Consider the following 18,886-nt stretch of genomic DNA (forward strand, 5'->3'; position numbering starts at 1 on the left):
GAGAGTGCGTAGACCAACGAAGACGAGGACAACAAACCTAGAAATAGTAGTATGAGTACCCCTTAACATCGAGGTCGCGTAAGAAACAGATTTCTATCTCCAAGCGACGATGTGCATACGTTTTCAAAATTCAGGTCACCATAGAATTCCATTCGTTTGTCATTTGTGAGCAGAGAAAACTTCCATTCGAAAATATCAAAGATACAGCACGCTAATCTGTTCTCGGAAGTTTATAAACATCGATTCCGATATTTCACGGAGCAGTTGCCGAATAACCAGGACTTAGGACAGAGACTACTGATTGGGCCTTGAGCATCGCTATCATTTGAAACCATCACCTAGGAAGGGACCCGACCGATTCCGCCTAGCAGTCCGTGAAGCCGCACTCGTTCTTGCACTAGAGGTCGTCAGTAAAACAATTACCATAAACTTGATGAAGAGGGATACTCACTCGATGATTCAAGTCCGGGTTTAGGCAGACAGCCTGCCTGCATGCCTTTTGGCATCCAGGATCAGTAGGGCAAGGCTACGGACGCAAGTCAGACTTCACTCTGCTCCAAAGCTAACCAGAAGATTTGCGGAGGACTACTTACTTGGATGCACTTGAGATACCGGGTCTCGCACCCAAGGCATGGAGGCGGAGGAACGGGGATAGGATCGAGGTCTCGGGCGAGAATTCCGCCAATAGCGTCCGAACCCGTGTTCAGAGACTTGGGAGGATGGCCGACTGGTTCGGTCTTGCAGCCCGTGAAGCCGCACTCGTTCTTGCACTAAGAGTCGTTAATAAAGCATTCCCGACAAGCTTGACGAAGAGGGATACCCACTCGATGGTTTGAGTCCGGGTTCAGACAGATGGCCTCCCTGCATGTACTAGGTGGATGACGACTGTCTCGGATGCACTCGAGATAATGATTCTCGCACCCTAGGCACTGAGGCGGAGGAACGGGCAGAGAAGCGAGGTCCCGAGCGAGGGTGCCGTTGATAGCGTTCGAACGTGTATTCTGAGCCATAACGAGAGCAGCAAGTATTGTGAGCTTGCTCCCTTCTCCCTGATCAAGCCCTTCGCTTTCCATATCATCGAATATGTCCTGAAGGTCTGGAGACAATTTCCAAAGGAGACGAGCAATCTGGATGACTTTGTTCATGTCGTCATCGTCCAGGTCCTCCGCAGGGAGGTTTTCGAGGTTCGCGAGAATTGAGTCAGTGGTGTCTTTGTCCACAGACGTGGTAGCAGGGTCGTGGAGCTGGGCAAGTATTTCGTCAAGGGTGTCGGACCGTGCAATCAGGTGCACATCGTCGCTGTCCCGGACTGCGAGGACGTCCTTGCTCTGCGGACGACCAGAGAGAATGGGGCTAGTATTCTCACGCTTTGAGAGAGTCGAGGGAGTCGCCGAGACCTCGTCCATGGGGGATTCATGCTTGTGGCAGACGTCATAGCCGCAGTACGTGCGGCAAAATTGCGAGCCACAGAGCATGCTTCTGCAGCGGTTGATACATTGGTCGGTGAAATTGCACGTGTGGAGGCACTCATCGTAGGTTACGTCGCAGTCATCACAGCTCTCTTCTGTCTGTGGTGGAAGGCCGGAGAGGACAGGGCTAGTATCTTCACGCTTTGAGAGAGTGGAGGGAGCCGCCGGGACGTCGTCAATGGTGGATTCATGCTTGTGGCAGACGTCATAGCCGCAGTACGTGCGGCAAAATTGCGAGCCGCAGAGCATGCTTCTGCAGCGGCTGATACATTGGTCGGTGAAATTGCACGTGTGAAGGCACTCATCGTAGGTTACGTCGCAGTCATCACAGCTCTCTTCTGTCTGCGGTGGACGATCCGAGATGACGGGGCTGGTGTCCTCGCGCTTCGAGAGGCCGGCGTTGACGAGCGCAGTATGGATACAATTGGAGTTCTGGCAACTGAAGCACTGGGGACTTGTCAGCTGTGTTTGTTGGAAGAGCTTGGGGTGGGGTATCTGCCTACTTCAGATGAGTTGCACATATCGGAGTCGCATGCTTTGCGGCATGTCACGTCGTCATGGCATAGCTATACCCCCATTTTGTCAGAATTTGTTGCCGTATGGTCAACATGCCATTCCTTACTTCGATGCACTCATCATATGTTGCGTAGCATCCTTGGCATGGAGACGAGTCGCGCTGATGAAGCTCGCTCTGCTGTGGAGCGCAGCAAAAGACACAATCTTGACACTATAGACGTATGTGAGCAAGATCATCTTTCCTGGAAGAGAATGCTAGCGTTACCCTAGAGTTGCTGCATACTTCGTCGTTGCATGACTGGAAGCACGTCACATCCTGGCACTAGATCAGAGGCTCATTAGCTATTGAATTGGTGTGTACAATCGAGAGGCACTTACTGCGAAGCAGACGTTGCCGTAGTTTGCAGCGCACTGTACACAATCCTGAGACTGGGGCGGGTTCGCAGGCGTAGTGGGCTGGTCGTCCGCCTTGGGTACGTTGAGCGTGCCTGGTCGGGCGATGGTCAGAGTAGCCAGAGCCGCTACAGCAACCGAGACGAACTTCATGTTGCTTTGAAGCTGTGGGAAGGTTGCTGTGCGCGGTGGATGGGGATGAGCGGAGGTGTTTGAGGTGTGGTGAGGAGGGGATGGGGTATATGTCATGTGTTGGGAAGGAAGGTGCAAATGCGCGGTCAACAGAAGGAAAGGACAACCACAGTGGGTCCGAAACGAAGAGCCTCGTTGCCCCATTTGACAGGGTGTAGTAACTGGAGAAAGCTTCACAGCAGGCTCCCTTCCTATGCACAAGCTATCTCTCACCCTCTTGTACTCAAGTCTCTTCGACGCCGCGGTCACGTGGCCCGAGGGCAAGACAGCTGCGGTGGATTTCATCTGGGAAAGATATCGAACTGACTACAGAGGCTCGGAGACAAGAGCCATGACTTGAGGATACAAGTGCAGGGCTAATATTGGAATGGGACAAATAAACATAATTGCACTTGCTACCTCAAATTCCGGTCATCGCTCTGCAGCCTTTTGTTGGTGCCCGCGAGAGCCGGGGAAAAGTAACCCTACCTTCTTCATATCTTTTTCTCGCTAACGACTTCGAATCGATTCTTATCAGCGGAGACGACTCGTTTGATAGTCCAGCGATCACAGATTGATCTTAGAAATCTCAATGTAGCACCACGCTTCACTACTACGGCTTATAACCTTTCTCGTTGCACAACCTGCTTCGTCTGGATTTGTGAGCTGCTAGACATTCTTGATGGATTCAATAGCGCTCTTGCGGCACTTGGTACTGAGTACTCGTGTCGGAAAACGCTCATTCATCATTTTCATGGAAAGAGGAGATGTTTTGGGCCAGAACCAGAGGGACTACGACGAACGCAATCTAGCTAATCGCTGTGGCCCCCAGCCAGCAACTATGAGCCATCGAGAGACCTTTCGAAGTGTATTTCATTCCGCAGGAGAAGAAGTTCGGATGGAAGGTAGGGTGAGGTCCCGACGGATGATGTCTTGGCTCCTTTGCGCTACGCCCGATTCGTCGTCGCTCCAAATCAACCTCTTGAGCTCCGTCGTCAACTGCCCGCCATTGGCATCGACAACACCACACAACAGGCCATGCTCTCGTTGCGGAGAACCGCTCTTGCCTCTGCGCGAACTGCGCGGGCCGCTGTGCCCCGGCTACGACGTAGTGCCCACCATGACGCTCATCACGACGCCCATCACGGCCCCGTCAACGAGTTGTTCGGAGTATGCCCCCCCTACTCCTCTTGCACCTCTCTGGCTTTGGTGCCACGGCTCTTGCTCTATATGATTGAGCAATTGCAATGCTGATACACGTTGCCCTATAGCCCAAATTCTACATCGGCGTAGCCGCGATACCCGCGCTACTCGGACTGTACTATGTGTCCCGCTCCAGCGACGGCGATCGGCCATTCCTTTACCGATATATCGATTCTTATTCGGAGTACAAAGCTTTCTGGGCTGAGCAGAACGACATACACGTCAAGGCGTTGGAACGAGCCGGTGCAGATCGGAACCTGTTCATCCACTCCAAGGGCCAGCAGACCGTCGACTTGAAGTTCCCCGAGTACGTCTCTACTATTTCCAATTAGGGGAGGAGAGCAGGATCTAGGCGGCGGGAAGTTGGATTGACACAGAAATAAACCGTGGGGGCGCTTGAATAAAACAATTGCTAATTCAGCATATTCAACAGGATATTCAATGTCGGATCTCCATACAACGTCCCCGCCGGCAGCAGCGTGAACCTGGACAAGCTGATCGCGAAATACGAGAAGGAGAGCTATGAGGCGCAGGAAGCGAAGCTACAAGCATTGAAGGATGGCACTCTACCGGTGGAGCGGGAAGATAAGTAGGAAGCAGGGGACCACGGCTGTGCGCGGGTCTGGGGTCTGTACATATTTCGCTTGCAGTCACTACCGTCCGCAAAGGATACGGTTTCATCTATACATTTTCAAAGTGGAGGTCACAGTTCAGTGCTTGCAACTTGTGGTGCCGTCGATTTACCGACAAGTACTGTACAAAACTGGAACACCGCGTACTCTTTCTAATGCCTGAATTATTACGCCAAGTCATCTAAACCACTAATTAGGCAGCGTGCGGTGTTCTACGTTTTTATACTAGAGACGATTGATTTTAAGCTTGCTTCATCTATATCTGCATTACGAAGGGTCTTCCTCACACGAAAGATTAATATTGAGGAAACTAGACTATAGTCCGCAAAGTTTTTAACCAATTAACTAGATCGCACTGTTACTAGTCAACCTTCAATTATGATGCAAGCTTGAAGCTGTGTATTAATAGTGGACACGTGACGCAACCGGAGATGCGTGATAGAAACGCCACGATACATCAATTGATGATGGCAAAGAATATTGATAGAAACATTGAGCTCTGTCTCATGGACGATGAATATCCCGCTCACAGCCTCACAATAAAGTCTGTTTTTGGAGTCAAGTGGCAGGCCATATATCTAGATGTTCTACATAATATAGAATAGCGATGCCAAGCCAGCCTTGCCAGAAATCTCACCTGCATTTTATCGCTCCATTTCTTCCCTTCATCACTGTCCCGTGAAGGGTTGCAGCCAAGACACAGCCTCCTTGCCATAACTTCCGGTTTCCGGTGATCTTGGTCGGACTGGAAGAGTATGCCAGGCAAAGGTCGGAGTATTCGAGCATCTGACTCACATACAACTACGCCGCTGCAAGCAAGACCGCCACTTCAATATGCTAGCAGTGGGCCATGGAAGCACTTACGCAGTCATACTACTGATGACTGTGTAGTGCTTCTGGAAGCAGCTTGCCGACTACCTTGGCCCCCAACTTGCGCTCTCTACCTGGCAGCGCCGCGTCTCCCAGATCCTCTCGTGTGCCGTCCCTGCATGGCACCCCTCAGTTGCAGCCGCGTAACAGTCGTCGCCTATAACCACTCTAATCGTATAGCAACCACCCGGGCTCACTCTTACTTCGTAGAATGCTCTTGGCATGCCAATCGACCAATGAAGACTATCCGCTCTCCGCGTCGAGCAAGGCAGAAATGCGGGCATACGAAGTCCCATAGCCGCCCATGCATGAGATGAACGGCATCTAGGCCATAACAAGCAATCCCACCAAGCAATGACAAGGCTGGCAGGCTTGACTCGTGTTTCTCGCTTTTCACACCGTAGGGATAATGACTCCGAGGTAGGAAAACGCGGTAGGGGGTACTCAAACTTATCGATTTTCACCCATGCCGCGCTCTTTTCTTGCAAATGGACGCATTAGCAGCCATCATACACAGCTTGATGCACATGAAAGTGCCCAGCTTGCTCTAAGAGCTTGTCAAACCTATGATGATGCGTTTGCTACCTTACGCGGACGTATAAAATGCTTGAGGGTAGGCTCCTGAGGCCGCATCATCACTCATAACATCTCCAAGACTCCACCTGCCTGATCAATTCCCGATTCGCCAGCCGCGATCTACACTACCTGAAATTCTACATACTGTATTTTCTTTGACCCACAAGGCCACAAGGACACCACGTACACCATCATCATCAGAGAGCATCACACCGCATAGGCAACGATACATCCTACGCACTCCAAGCCAACATAACCCTGACTAAGGGACCTACAAAGAGCTCGTCTATCGAACGTCTTCAAAGATATCAGCCGAGATCATCTCCTCTCAAGCAAAGACAACTCCGAAGCAGTACTTTCAACATCATACACTTCGCTTTAACATGTCATCCAGTGCGTCTAGTACGTTGTTCCGTTCAGGACTTGTAGACCCCAGGTTTAACTCGTCTCAAGACTCAAACGCACCGCAATCACAATCGCCCTCCAAGGGAAAACCCGATCAGCTAGAAGCAGAGGCGAGGCATTCATACGAATCTGAAGACTCAATTGCTCTCCAGAAAGCAAGGTAGCTCTTTCCCTCCCACCTACGTTATCATTTAGCTCGACTCAATTTTCTCCTCCCTTTTCCAGAGCATCATCCTCCTCCCCCAAAGAGAAATCTGGCATCATATCCGCCCTCGATAAAGCACGACGTAAGCTCTCGATCTCGAGTAGTAGCAAGGGCGAGGAAATTCCCTCGTCCGAGGCCGAATTTGAGCACCTAAAGGAAAAGAAGAAGGAGAAGGAGCGGTGTAAGGCCGAGTATGAGCGGTTGGGACTGAAAGATAAAGTCAAGTTTGGGCAGGGAGGGATGCAGATGGGCAATTAGAGAGAGTAAAAGGGACGGCTCCCCTCCTGCCTCCAGCATTTTGCCCGCCATTCGTTTTTTCTTTCATTTCCAGCTTGAGCTGAGCTTTTACGATTTCTGTTCATGCTATGGATCACGAAGTTGTTTCCTTTAATGTTTTCCTTGCATCAAACCGACGCCGGTCTTTTGATCCTTCTTTTGTTTTTAGCTTGAGCTAACGCTTGAGATAATGCTCTTGGTTATGCTGTTTCCGCCGTGGACAAGGCCTTTTCTTTCAGTAAATGTGTTCGTTCGATTGGCAAGGGAGCATTGAACATACAAAAGCTTGCTGGTTGCTATCGCTAATGCGTTGAGGTATCTATCCCCGCATACTTCTAATGCCATACTTTATGTATCTCTACTTCTCCTCAAGCAACCTTCAAGTCCACGTCCAAGGACAGCACTTCTCGAGCCCAACCTGCACCTAGTAATCACCAGCCTCCTCTTGTCTCCACCTCATCATCAATGCCCACTGGCTCATGACCCATAGCTCAAAGGAGCCAAGCTTCAACAGCAAGACATCGAACAGATTCCAACTCACCGCTCCATCAAACGGTAAGTTCCAAACCTGCACTATCTCACCTTAGCCCCCCCCGTCTTCCTTCCCTCCACCGAATCACATCACCGGCAATCCGAATCCTTATCATGGACCTATCAAAACAATGCAAATCCCTTCGTCCGTGGAGCATTTGGTCGACGATTCGCATAAAGAACGTCCCAGACCGCCCCCTTTTGCAGCAAAAACGCCAAGAACAGGGTTCAGCAGGGGTGGGGTGACGGTCTGTAGGAAGACGTTTGAACACCAATCACATAAACTCTATTGAAACTAAGACCACCGGACATAGGTGCGAGGTGAATGTTGTCGATGCGGGTGATAGATAGATCGAACGAATAGGGAAGCTAAAACAGAAGGCAAAAAGAAGGTCGACCCGAGATTCGAACCCAAGACGGGGAATCCCATAATCTAGGCCCCAAGCTGCGAGCACCAGCAGTGTCAACGGTATGGGTGGAACATGTAAGAACCCCTAGACTATGGGAATGGATCAGCCGGCCGGTCTGGTCCACCCATGGGTTGAATTGGTGAGGTGCCGAAAATAAAGCGGAATATGTACCTTGTTGATTTGCGTAATCCAGAATTAGTGAATCCATCCAACGCAGAATTGGTCTTGCTACTAGCGAATGCTTTGGGAAGTACGAGCAATTTGATCACGGGGATTCCGAAATCTTCGATCCAAATGCAGGCGCTGAATGGAGAGGTTTACGGATGGATGGGTAACGAGCATGGGGTTTCGAATTGCTATTTGCCCGTTCTTGGGTGTAGTCGCGCTATAGATAGCCTATTATGGCGTTTACATCACCCTTGCATACAAAAGATTCTCCAATTAGCCCGACAGAGCGCAATCCTCAAGAAAATCCGCCCATCACCCCCCCAGCCCAGCCCCAAACACCTTCTTAGCCACATCTAGCGCCCTGCATCCACATCTGTAGCCTACCCAACCAATAAGCTTTTCTTCACCCCAACCCCCAGTTCCAACTCAAAAAAGTCTATCCTCAACTGCGCGACAAGCCGGTATCTCAATTACACAGGCATCACAAGCCGGGGTCATAGTAAGCTGGCGGCCATTCGGTTCTCTGTGAAAGCATCGTGAGACATTCCCTGCTGCTCCCTGGTGTCCCCAGTTTTGAAATATGGCTCGAAGCCTTTGGATTTGAGTACTAATTCGAGCTCGTAATTCAGTGGACGTGGTAGATGGTGAAATGTGTCTTTCAAGACTTCTCGAGACACGGCGTTCAAGTTCCAGTCCAGGCTCGCCGACCAGGGCTCGATTACGTGGAGGGTGTCGGCTGGGAACATATCAGGCGGTATCAACGTCTCCAGAGTTTTCCGAAAGATTCATCGACCGGTCGTTGGTCGGCTGGTCCTGTCTTTGCACCCTGGACACATCTCTCCGAATCTATTACGTAGGGGATGATCCGGACGTGGTACCAAACCCAGATCCACGAGCCGGTCTCGGTCCCAGAACATAGCCCCTAACCACCTCGGAATGCACCATTCATCGTCACCCGCGGACATGATCCAGCCGGCGTTCGGGTGGGTCGTGGTCGTGGACTCCTCATATCCCACAGGCACTACCGGCTCAGTAGATATGTGCCCTGTCGACGCAGCAAGACGGGTCTGGTGCGTGGCCCGCGCGAACTGGTGCTTGTTGAGATGTACGAGAAGTGTTTCTTGAGGGGGTCCTTCTGTAAGGGGGTTAAATGTAACCATTGCCATTCGACGTTCTTTGTTTGCTTCCAGGACGCACTCCAGGTAAGGAAGTCCAACAAAAATCAGAGAATCGATATGCGCCTGTATCTCGTATTCATTGCGGAGAACGTAATCTCTGGTGTGGTCATCCGCCTCATCAATGCCCGTGTTTTGTGCCTGTTCAAAGCGGCGCACCATAGCGTCCACGAAACCGTCAACAACATCATGTAATCTTGCTTCGATGTAGCAATAGATGCAGCGGAGCTCCTCTAGCTCCCAGGCGGTCATACGATGGAGATGGAAGCGACATCAGAAGTTGGCCATGTAGTCGTGGACCAATTCTGGGGGAACAACCGTCGTCAAGCCTCGAATCTGAGGAACGCACGTTGAATGCGAGTTTGCTCGCACTCTGAGATACTTCTCGAATCCAGCACTGTTTCTGAGCTTGTACGTCCGCCCATGGATTCTTTGGCTTCGCTTAGGATATATCGAGTATAGTCCTTGACGAAGAAATCCATCATTGGGAACAGCCGACAGAGAGGAATAGAAGTCGACAAGTCCGGAAGGGCGTCGTGGTCGATGGTACTAGGTTCATGGTCTTCGAAAAACGTTGTAAGATGTTCAAGCTGTATTTGATGCCATTTTTGGGCGATTTGCGTCTCGTTCCACCACTTTGGGTCGTCCCGTAGTAGTGCTCAAAAGTTGCTGGAATAGGTTCGGGATTCAGTCATATCAGTAACGTAGGTACTGGAAATCTTCGATGTATCGAACGCGAGGCGGGCTTCTGTGAATACTTCCGGCGCGAACGATTTCCGAGCAATAGTTCCAAGAGCAAGTGACTTGTAACGCGTAAAGACTCTGTAATAGGAGGGACTGGCTCGAATGAGGGAATAGAGGTCTCTCACTGACGACGCTTCTAGTAGTATCGTCAGGGCCAGATCCATGGGAAGAGATTCCAACGTCGCCATGTTCGATGCTGAGGGGATGACATGTTTAAGAATTTAGGAAGACTTCGCCGCTGAAGCTGCCGCTACTCCGATTCCCAGCGTCTTGCAAGAACTCTATATACCAACTCTTGTCCAGGCAGCAGCTGTTACACCTCTCACTTCGCCTGTGAGCCGACATAATCTCCACTCTAGTGCAAAGATGGAACCCGAAATATTTCGGACCACTACCGAGAGTAGCGGTAGTCGCAACGCCTGACCCAAATTAGCGGTGATAAGTCCGAAGGTGGGTGTAGTTGAGGTGATGTAGTTGAGATGATGTAGTTGGGATGATGAGTTGTGCACATGGAGGTGGGTTTTGGATTGATGGCTTGATCGATTTCGGCATCGGCCTCATAAGGTCAACCATACCTGAGATTCTGCATTGAAATATTAGACTTAATAGGCTAAAGAGGAATCGGAAGGACCAGAACTGTGTGAGCTAATCAGGTGCTGAGATGATCCGCGGATGAGAAGTTGCAGGTATCATCTCTCCACTATGGGACTTCTCTGTAGCCCGTCGTAAGCGGCTCAAAGTCCTACCTGAAGCGGTGTCAATATCCGAATTTTGTTATGGATGGCCACAACACATGGACCCTGATCATCATCTTCGCAAGTCCAGACTTGCAGTTCCTGCGCCAAGAGCCATATCCACAACCGTCCCATGGTCTCAACTACAATCGCTACCACGAAACCACCTGCACTCTGATTTCTCTTCATATAAAAGCCTCTGTACACCGCACACTCGCTACGCCCCACCTTCACCCACCACAATGCCTGATAAACGAAGACCAACCTCTGACGAAACCAAACCGACGCTTCCAGCCCAGCTGCGACAATGGAGCACTTACTTCCCAGCTGCTGCTACACCCTAGGCTCCCTCACGGACTCCCAGAAGGCAGAAATCAAAGCGGAAGCTATCGGAGTGTGCTTGAAAAGCATGAAACCGGCAGGTGCGAAGCCAGAGCCAAAGGAAAGTATCAGGTCGACTAGGACGCTGGAGGAGATACGGGAGATGAGAAAAGAGATGGCGAAGAAAGAAAGCCTTGACAGGAAGCGCGCTGGGCAACTGTCCGCGAGAGAAAAACTCGAGAACGAGCTGGCTGAGGTGGAACAAGCCGAGCGTGAAATGGCTGAGAAGAAATTCGACAAGCATTTCCAAAAGGAGATCCTCGAAGAGGAGTTGACTAAGATAGAGCGAGCTGAGAAAGAATTAGCTAAGAAAAAGTGGCCAGAGTGCAATGAAGAGGACAAGATCGAGTCTGTGCTGCGTATGCTCAAGGAGGAGTTGGCTAAGATAGAGCGAGCTGAGAAAGAATTAGCGAAGAAAAAGTGGTCAAAGTGCAATAAAAAAGGACAAGATCGAGTTTGTTGCGCTGTCGTGTCTATAAGAAAGACAGAGAAGAAGCGTATCGACAAGGAAGATGGTGAGATGAAGATGCTAGGGATGGTGCTCTATGGCAAGGAAATGGTTGAGGAGCAACTGGCTGAGCTGAAAGAAGAGAAGTGGATCGACAGGGAAATTGCCGAGATGGAGATGTTGAAATAAGCAATTCACTACAGAAAACAACGACTGATCGACAAATTGTGGACGATGCATAGGGGGGTTGCGGAACTGGGGGATGACGTGTTCGGTGCTCATATGAATGCTTGAAATGAAGTACTTGCTTGGAGGACCTGGGTGCGCCAGAGTGGTTGCACTTCAATTGAATTAGTACGGCCAGAAACTGAATTAGCTTATTAGCAGTGGATGAAATAAAGAAATGGCAAAGACAAGACGATGAGCGCTCAGCAATCATGAGGCCCGAGAACAGCATAATGAAATTCTAGGATGAGTGCGCCTTTGCTAACCAAGGGCAATAGATCCGTTTCCCAAATCCATCCACCAGCCTGATTGGCCTAGCCAGCCGATTCCGATGCCCCAGGTTTTATATCCTTACAAACTCCGTTTGCGATTACTGTACAGGTGGTCCCTTATGCGATTCGATCTATCCCAAGTTCATTATGTCGTGTAATATTCAAACATTCAACCCTCTTTCAACACTCGCTCGAAAGTGCAACGCTTGGCCAACGCTCAATGCTTCTGCTCTTGATACTTCTTCTGGGTCATTACCCACTTCATCTTGTCGGCAATTTGCCTCATCTCCTCGACCAGACCATCTGCAGCAGCTTCTTTAGTTGGGACAGCGATTCGAAGTTGTCGCGCTTCCGCCACCAACGCTTCCAAGCCCTGCTCGTGCTCTTTCCTGTAGGCTGCGAGCAAATCCGTCATGCTGTGCTCGGACCTGAGAGCTTTCTCGCACTCTTGGGCTAATTGGTCGCCGACGATGGCCTGTTTCTTGATTTTCGCGGCATCGTCGGCGCGTTGCTTCTTCAGCGCGGCCAAGTCCTTCGCCATGCTCCGCACCTTGTGCTCGTAGGAGTCCTGGATGCGCTTGAAACCAGACTGGGCAGCCTCTGCGTGTGTCTCGGCTTGTTGTTGGAGCGTCACGGCCTTCGCCAGTTCCCGTTGTGTCTCAGAGCGCGTCTCTCCGAGAATCCTGCTCATCTCGGCCTCACGCTCCTCGGCGGCGATGCGACGTCTTTGCTCGGCCTCCAGCGTAGCTTTGAGCTCTTCAAGCTTCCGGTCTTTGCGCTCTAGCGCTCTGGCGTTAGTATCGGCTAACACCTGGAGATGCTGGTGTTCTGTCCGCGAGTCCTCGGCCTTCGCTTTGGCAGCGCCTAACCTCCTCAAGTCCTCCTCCCGCGCCAACTTCTCAGCCGTCAGATCCCGTCGTAAGCGGTCATTCTCGGCTTGTAGTTTGTCGATAAATTGGGAGGTTTTGGTGTTATTCGAGTGCGGGTTCGTCTGCCAGGGTGATTTGCCTTGCGATGACTCTGGGGAGGTCGCGGTATCGATTCGGATGGGCCCGGAGGCGTTTCGCGGCGATGTGTGCATGGCGAGGAAGCCTCCTGGCGGCGGCGATGGACTTGGTGAGTTGTTCAGAGCTTCTTGAGCATTCCACAGCCCGCTCATCACATAGCTCCCGGAGGCGAACAGGTCGAGTTGCGGCGGTTTCGATGACAAGGGTGGGGACGCTGAGTCGCGGGTATTGTTAGCATGAGAAGATGTTTGGTGAAATGTCGCAAGGTAAGGTATGTCGACGGACTCCGATATGGGCTCGAATGAAGGTATCGGAGGGAGAGACGGGCAGGGCCGTGGTTTGTTTTGAAGCCGGGCCTGCCCTATTATTGGCGGCTTACCGTTAGACTGGGATCGCAGGCGCCACTTGAACGCCAGTGGAGACGTTTTCGACACAGGGGCTGAGAACGTCGCGCTCTGTTCAGCAAGCGGCTTGCTCTTCGGAGTGGTGGGTGCGCTGGCGTGAGACATTTTGATGCTGTACAATGCTGTGCTGTAGAGACTGTGGGTGTTGTGGATGGCAGTAAGGAGTATTAAAAGGCGAGATGGAGCTTCAAGCTTCAATGCTAGGTCGAGGCTGGTTGTATAGTGTTGCAGTTGTTGGCGCCGTGCAGTGGGCTGCAGGTCGAGGAAGAGTTTCCGTGTATCAGCGTGTAGAAAGGTACAGAGTCCGTAAGTAGCTAATTGGAAGGCTAACTATCTGCGAGGTGGTGAATGTGTCATCTCGATGTCCGTATGCATCCACGCGTAGTGAAGGCAAGCTGTCCACGGCGTCTCGAGACCGTCATGTCTTTACGCCATCTTGCAATGTGTGGAAGGAATTCTGATGTTCTACGTGTGTCGGCTGCTGCATGTGTGGAATGGTCAAATGGAGAATGACCAAATGCAGGGCAAGTCATGCCGCAGGCGAATGGTCTGGCGATCTGTTGCGTGGCTCCACAGGACTGTGGGGATGAGGTCTCGTTTACCTGGCAACACTGGAGACCCTGAAACTCTTGCTGTCTCTCCCTATCTCTCAACGGTGAGTTGAAACCTTCACCTTCGATCTCTAAAGGCCCATGACATGCCAGGTATCGTGCCGTGGGCGCACAGCATAACCGCCCGTTTGAAGAGAAGCAGGAGGGAATGCACTGCAGCTGAGCGACTGCTGACACCTATGCGTTTCAGCCCTATCGAGATAGACTACTATGTATATAAGATTATCAGATCATCGTCTGCTGTATGCATCTCGCAGACACACTCTAGTATGCATTTTCTTCCGTCTTTGCCCGCCAAATTTCCTTGCGAATCCTTCTCCAAAAAGACCGATAAGTCTCTCTCCCGGTCGACCATTTATTATCGCCATCAGCATACAGTTTCTTTTACTATTAAAGGGTTGGATGTATTGACCTTGGCATTAAGAGCATGGGCGATGATCTTAGCGTCTAGACAGAGTTCGCGCGGTCTGTGACTGATGAGAGTGCTGAAGACCCGGGCACGTATTCTCCAGCGCAGGGCTCAGTACATTACCAAGTCACCCGCAATCCATAATGAACGTAGTCTATCCTTGGCTGAATACTTTGAACCAAGAAAAGCGGTGCCATTCCCAACACTTTAGCATGATTCTTCCTTGTGATTTGGTAATTCTCTCCATATAAAAACAGGCGAGACCTCGTGGATCTCGAGCCGTTGCAGAGGGCTATGGTACCTATATAGATCCTTCACTCCGCAGGTAAGGGACGCCATTTCGTCATTTGATTAGCAAAGCTGTGCTTGTGTTGTCACCGCATTATGTACCCTCCAAACCGAAGTCGCCGTCTCTGACTTCTCTCAAACCTGTTTCTATCAAACTAGCAAACACGTCACAAATACTAATCTACACTCCTTGTTTTCTCTCTTTCTATTCTCTACCCAACTACAAACGTCCCCCCCAAAGACCGATACCTCTCCACCTCAACAAACCCGCCTACCACACCCAAAAATTTCTCTCACACCCTCCCTCATCCCCTCCACCGTCGTCTCCACCGCCCTCCCCTCAAGCACTCAAACCTGTCCCCAATCCATCCCCGCCATCCCCGAACCTCGCCCTACTTGCACTCTCTCCAACGAAGCCAACGCAGCCAACGCCACCTCCGCCTATGACGACCTTGACGTCTGCTACTTCGGCCAGCCCATCGTCGAGTGCAGCGGCAACTGCGCCGCGTACTGCTTCGCCCAAGAGCAGATGGTGAGGCACTTGACTGATTGTGTTGGCCGCCGAGGGAATACGCGAGGGATTTTTTGTAGTGGGAAAATGTCGGCGATGGGGAATGAGAGCACGGAGAATCAGGGGGGGCCGAGTACGGGGGTGGGGTACCGGAGGTGGTGGTTCATGGGAGGGTCTCGAAGGGGACGGTGGTGTTGTTACTAGAGACTGGGGCGGGGATGTTTTCGTAGAGGGTTCTGAAAGCGTGAGAGCTTCGACTGCTTTAAGAGTCTCATATTCAAAAAACATCGAGGCTTCCCTTTGATACTGGGGGAAACGAAAAGCCATCAGACTCGTTTTGGTCGAGCTTGACTGTATTTGATTCAGCGTGAGCGCTGGAAGCCGCCCTCGAAAATATCCCCGAAGTGAGTCTTCCGACAGCTTGACCGATGCGGGAGTAATGGAGACCCCAATTGTATGCCCGCCCGTTCACGTGTCAGTCATAGAGCACGTTAGACTATGGCAATATCAATTGCCTGGGAAAAGAATTGCTCCAGCCCGTTGTAATATTCTATCCTCGCTCGGCAGCAATTCTCACAGCTTCCGTGCCCGGATTGGGGGGTCTAACTGGGCATCTCATGAACCCACGAGTTATTGGAAGGGTGCTCTATATAAGCTCTTAAACTAGTCGCGGTCCAGAATAGGCTCGGTGTCTTTCTCGTCGCACAAATTGCGTTTTACTGGTAAGCTCTTAAATCCGTGGGATAACTCCCACTGCGAGGAGAGCCAGTGCGAACCTTCAACGACCCAAAGAGCCCGACGTCCAACTAGTCTGAGCTATATACACACTACAGCTATAATCAATTGACTGAGATGATATGATATCCTGATGACCAGTTATATTGCTAAATTGAACGGATCAGGAGAGGTAAGATTTAGCGATACTGCGAATTATGCAGTCATTGCGCACGAATCGAGACCTAGAATGATTATAAAAGTTTATCCGCAACTTGAATGAGATTGACTAAGACTGCGGCTGGAGCCGTTAAAGAGACTCGTGATAGCAATTCTGTCCATCGGATTTTTGCTATTCGAGGCCACGTAAGAAATGGTAGGAAGACTAACGGAAGGGTGTGTCATATTGGCAGAATATGGAACTAAATGCTGTACACGACTGTTAGATGTTCTCATCCGAACGTGCCTTCATCTACCCCTTTCTGGGGCCCATTATCCTCCAACCTCTTTGTCTACTTCCGTCTCTTTTAATAACTTTACTTACGCTTCTTTCACTTCTTACATTTTCTACACTTCTCCCATTACTCCCATTACTCCCATTACCATCTACACCAATGCCATCACCACCGCAGCAACAAACAGAGCCCCAACTACACCGTCATAAACCGCCCACCAACGCCATTGCTAGATTACGAGACCTCAGTATCGGAGACCAGACAGCCACGGTGTTACGAAACTAGCCCCAACGCTGTGTAGCATTGGTTTAGTACTCTGGTGGTGTGCTATGGGTTTTGCTTTTTGCGACGTCTGCTACATGGAGTCCTGTGACCCCTGAGTGATTTGATGGAGGAGGGGATGTTGATATTGAAGTGGCTTGAGTCTGGCTCGGTATCGTTTAGGGTAAGTTGAGGATGTCGAGAGGACTGTGCGCTGGATTGAGGTTGAAGGGAAGTGCTGCGAGCTGCGCTGGCCGCCGATAAAGCCACTGGGATCCCGTCTGCGCGCCTTGGGGAGCTGCTCGCCCGCAAGACCTTGGGGGAAGCACCACCGTAGCGTGTGACGCGGGGTTCTGCGATGAGGAGTGGATCGTTCTAGGATCAGCTTTGCGAATTGGCGGTTTTGTGAGTTGTTGAGAAGTGATAGCATCGTCAATGACATTGAGGTTGAGGTAACGAAAGGCTAACAGGGGCGAATGATCTGGGTTGACAAGAGGAGATGGTAAGAATTCCTCAATCTCAATGCAACTTCGATCATTGCTATGAACTTATCCAACGAAAGGGTGTTGTTTTTGGTTAATGTTGCGCGATGTGTACGTCAATGCGCTAGCCAACAAACCGACTAAGCCTGTCTCTCCTAGCGAGCTGAGAATATAGGTTTCGAGTTTGGTATATCGTTATGTTACGCAACCCTTATCATGGTCCTCGGGTCGACCCTGTCGGTGGCTGTTGCAGATACGATACAGAACATCGTTATGCATGATAGTATATTTGCATACCGGAATGTTGGATAATAAGGATCATGGGAAGAAAATGGGATGCGATGAGATAAGATGAGATAAAGATATGTTAGGAAGGTAAATTAGGATTTATGAGCCCTGGAGTAGGAGATGTGTGCGTCTAAAAGGTGTATTTCAACGTCATGGAGAGTGCTTCAATCCCGTGCACGTTTGATGTACCACGAATCAGCAACTCACAACGATTGATTCTTAAACTCTTTTATTCGCAAGGAGTGCCTTGGTGTCCTACCCTCGTAAGCTCTAAAGGGGATATGTATGAGAACGCCGCCCAATGCCATCATAACTTCATCCCAGTCGCAATGTTCACTCGCACGTCGCCAACATCTTCCTCAACACCCCCATCAGCGTCCCATTCTCCAACGCCGCAGCCACCCTCTCCTTATCCCCCAGTTGCTTGTTCACCGCCTCGTCCGTGCTATGCGTGCCCTTTTTAATGCGGACATCGACCCGGAAACGCGGCGGCAGCGCCTGCTCCAAGCGCACCCTAACGCCTAATCCAATTACGGTTGCGAGCGAGCAGTGCGTGATAGTGGGCGTGATCTCAACGACTACTGTGCTAATGGGCGACTTCAGAGTCGTGGGGGGCAGAATACGGATGTCGGGGAGGTTTACAACGGCGAGGGAGCCGAGGGAGAGGGGGTGCTCGGGGTCCGAGATGGTGGAGATGAGATCTGGTTGGTGCGTTAGTCGGACCGTAGAAAAGTCTTCTTGAAAAGTCTTCCAGAGGGAGCGATGCGTGTTTTAGGCGAAAACGTAGAGGTGCGGTGAATAGTGACGGCCGAAACCGGGGGGTGACGCGGCGTACCGTAAATCTCTTGCTCGTCAATGTCCTCCACCACGTCGTCATCCGAGTCGCTGGCGGAGGCGGGCGCGTCGAAGGGATCGTTCAGGTAGGTGTATGCGGGGATGAGGTGGTCGAAGAGGCCGGTGCCGCCGTCGTCGCGCTTCTTGAGGGAGGCATTTGCGCGCCGCGACGGGAGATCCGAGGGGTTGAGGATGGTGGGGTTGGCGTTGTCCTTGTCGGGGTCCATGGTACCTTGGTAGTGAGAATGGGAGGATGAATGCCAGGAGTGAGATGTCACTGGCGGTGAGTGGTATGTAGCTGCCGGAAGCGGTAGTTGGGTCCTGAGGTGTGAGGTTTGAGGTTCGGCGAAAAAAAGACATTGAAGCCGTCTCAAGATCCACCCGCAACGCCACACACAGCACCAAAACTTGCGCCATGTGGTGGCAGGCAAGTCGTGCCCTCATTGGGTCGTCGCGTATACTGCCCGTTTCGAATATGCATCCACACCTTGCGACATCCTGTGGCCAAAGCAGGCAGTAAGACAGGATGACAGGATGACAGGAAGATTACTGATGTCAGCATCATGACAGCTTTGAGATAGGTGCGCTCAGAGTTTGTGGGGTAAGTAAGAGCCTCCGTCGCCATTGGTGTTGGCATCGGTAACAGGGCCATGGTCCTTTGTAGCTCTGCTTGGGAGCTCGCATACTGACTGTCCTGAGCACGCACAAATGGAGATTGTAGAGATATTTATAGAGTCTAAAACCGTCTTTCTTTCTTTTCCAGTCTTGATTATACATTTCACAAGAGTATCCAGCTCTTCTACCAATCATGAGGTTTT

The 18,886-nt window shown here is 51.0% G+C and overlaps 7 protein-coding genes across 7 annotated transcripts; 4 read left to right on the forward strand and 3 right to left on the reverse strand.

The window, feature by feature from the left end:
* Positions 1 to 167: 167 nt before the first annotated feature.
* BDZ99DRAFT_500757 (uncharacterized protein) lies at positions 168 to 2,531 on the reverse strand (the record flags this gene model as incomplete). The annotated part of the gene is made up of 8 exons (XM_033723748.1): positions 168 to 397; positions 452 to 526; positions 594 to 770; positions 825 to 1,916; positions 1,973 to 2,035; positions 2,092 to 2,196; positions 2,269 to 2,301; positions 2,364 to 2,531. 8 exons carry the CDS (start codon positions 2,529 to 2,531, stop codon positions 365 to 367), a joined length of 1,746 nt encoding a protein of 581 aa, XP_033573625.1. The 3' UTR covers positions 168 to 364.
* Positions 2,532 to 2,924: 393 nt separating this feature from the next.
* Positions 2,925 to 4,722, forward strand: BDZ99DRAFT_500758 (uncharacterized protein). The gene is made up of 4 exons (XM_033723749.1): positions 2,925 to 3,459; positions 3,585 to 3,719; positions 3,821 to 4,059; positions 4,174 to 4,722. The coding sequence occupies exons 1-4, from the start codon at positions 3,232 to 3,234 to the stop codon at positions 4,343 to 4,345; spliced, it is 774 nt and encodes a 257-aa protein (XP_033573626.1). The 5' UTR covers positions 2,925 to 3,231; the 3' UTR covers positions 4,346 to 4,722.
* Positions 4,723 to 5,845: 1,123 nt separating this feature from the next.
* BDZ99DRAFT_465459 (uncharacterized protein) lies at positions 5,846 to 7,094 on the forward strand. Its single transcript, XM_033720546.1, has 3 exons — positions 5,846 to 6,232; positions 6,284 to 6,395; positions 6,461 to 7,094. Exons 1-3 carry the CDS (start codon positions 6,214 to 6,216, stop codon positions 6,696 to 6,698), a joined length of 369 nt encoding a protein of 122 aa, XP_033573627.1. The 5' UTR covers positions 5,846 to 6,213; the 3' UTR covers positions 6,699 to 7,094.
* Positions 7,095 to 10,474: 3,380 nt separating this feature from the next.
* Positions 10,475 to 11,496, forward strand: BDZ99DRAFT_537433 (uncharacterized protein; the record flags this gene model as incomplete). The annotated part of the gene is made up of 1 exon (XM_033726614.1): positions 10,475 to 11,496. The coding sequence occupies exon 1, from the start codon at positions 10,786 to 10,788 to the stop codon at positions 11,494 to 11,496; it is 711 nt and encodes a 236-aa protein (XP_033573628.1). The 5' UTR covers positions 10,475 to 10,785.
* Positions 11,497 to 11,892: 396 nt separating this feature from the next.
* BDZ99DRAFT_82934 (uncharacterized protein) lies at positions 11,893 to 13,441 on the reverse strand. The gene is made up of 2 exons (XM_033728940.1): positions 13,191 to 13,441; positions 11,893 to 13,025 (listed from the first exon to the last, which is right to left on the reverse strand). Exons 1-2 carry the CDS (start codon positions 13,318 to 13,320, stop codon positions 12,022 to 12,024), a joined length of 1,134 nt encoding a protein of 377 aa, XP_033573629.1. The 5' UTR covers positions 13,321 to 13,441; the 3' UTR covers positions 11,893 to 12,021.
* A 1,088-nt stretch (positions 13,442 to 14,529) lies between these two features.
* BDZ99DRAFT_479080 (uncharacterized protein) lies at positions 14,530 to 15,238 on the forward strand (the record flags this gene model as incomplete). The annotated part of the gene is made up of 2 exons (XM_033722211.1): positions 14,530 to 14,532; positions 14,591 to 15,238. The coding sequence occupies 2 exons, from the start codon at positions 14,530 to 14,532 to the stop codon at positions 15,236 to 15,238; spliced, it is 651 nt and encodes a 216-aa protein (XP_033573630.1).
* A 2,074-nt stretch (positions 15,239 to 17,312) lies between these two features.
* On the reverse strand, positions 17,313 to 18,524 carry BDZ99DRAFT_465462 (uncharacterized protein). The gene is made up of 2 exons (XM_033720547.1): positions 18,070 to 18,524; positions 17,313 to 17,935 (listed from the first exon to the last, which is right to left on the reverse strand). Exons 1-2 carry the CDS (start codon positions 18,293 to 18,295, stop codon positions 17,568 to 17,570), a joined length of 594 nt encoding a protein of 197 aa, XP_033573631.1. The 5' UTR covers positions 18,296 to 18,524; the 3' UTR covers positions 17,313 to 17,567.
* Between the last annotated feature and the right edge of the window lie 362 nt (positions 18,525 to 18,886).

The sequence above is a fragment of the Mytilinidion resinicola genome (genome assembly GCF_010093595.1).
Source record: "Mytilinidion resinicola strain CBS 304.34 unplaced genomic scaffold BDZ99scaffold_15, whole genome shotgun sequence".
Lineage (NCBI taxonomy): Eukaryota > Fungi > Ascomycota > Dothideomycetes > Mytilinidiales > Mytilinidiaceae > Mytilinidion > Mytilinidion resinicola.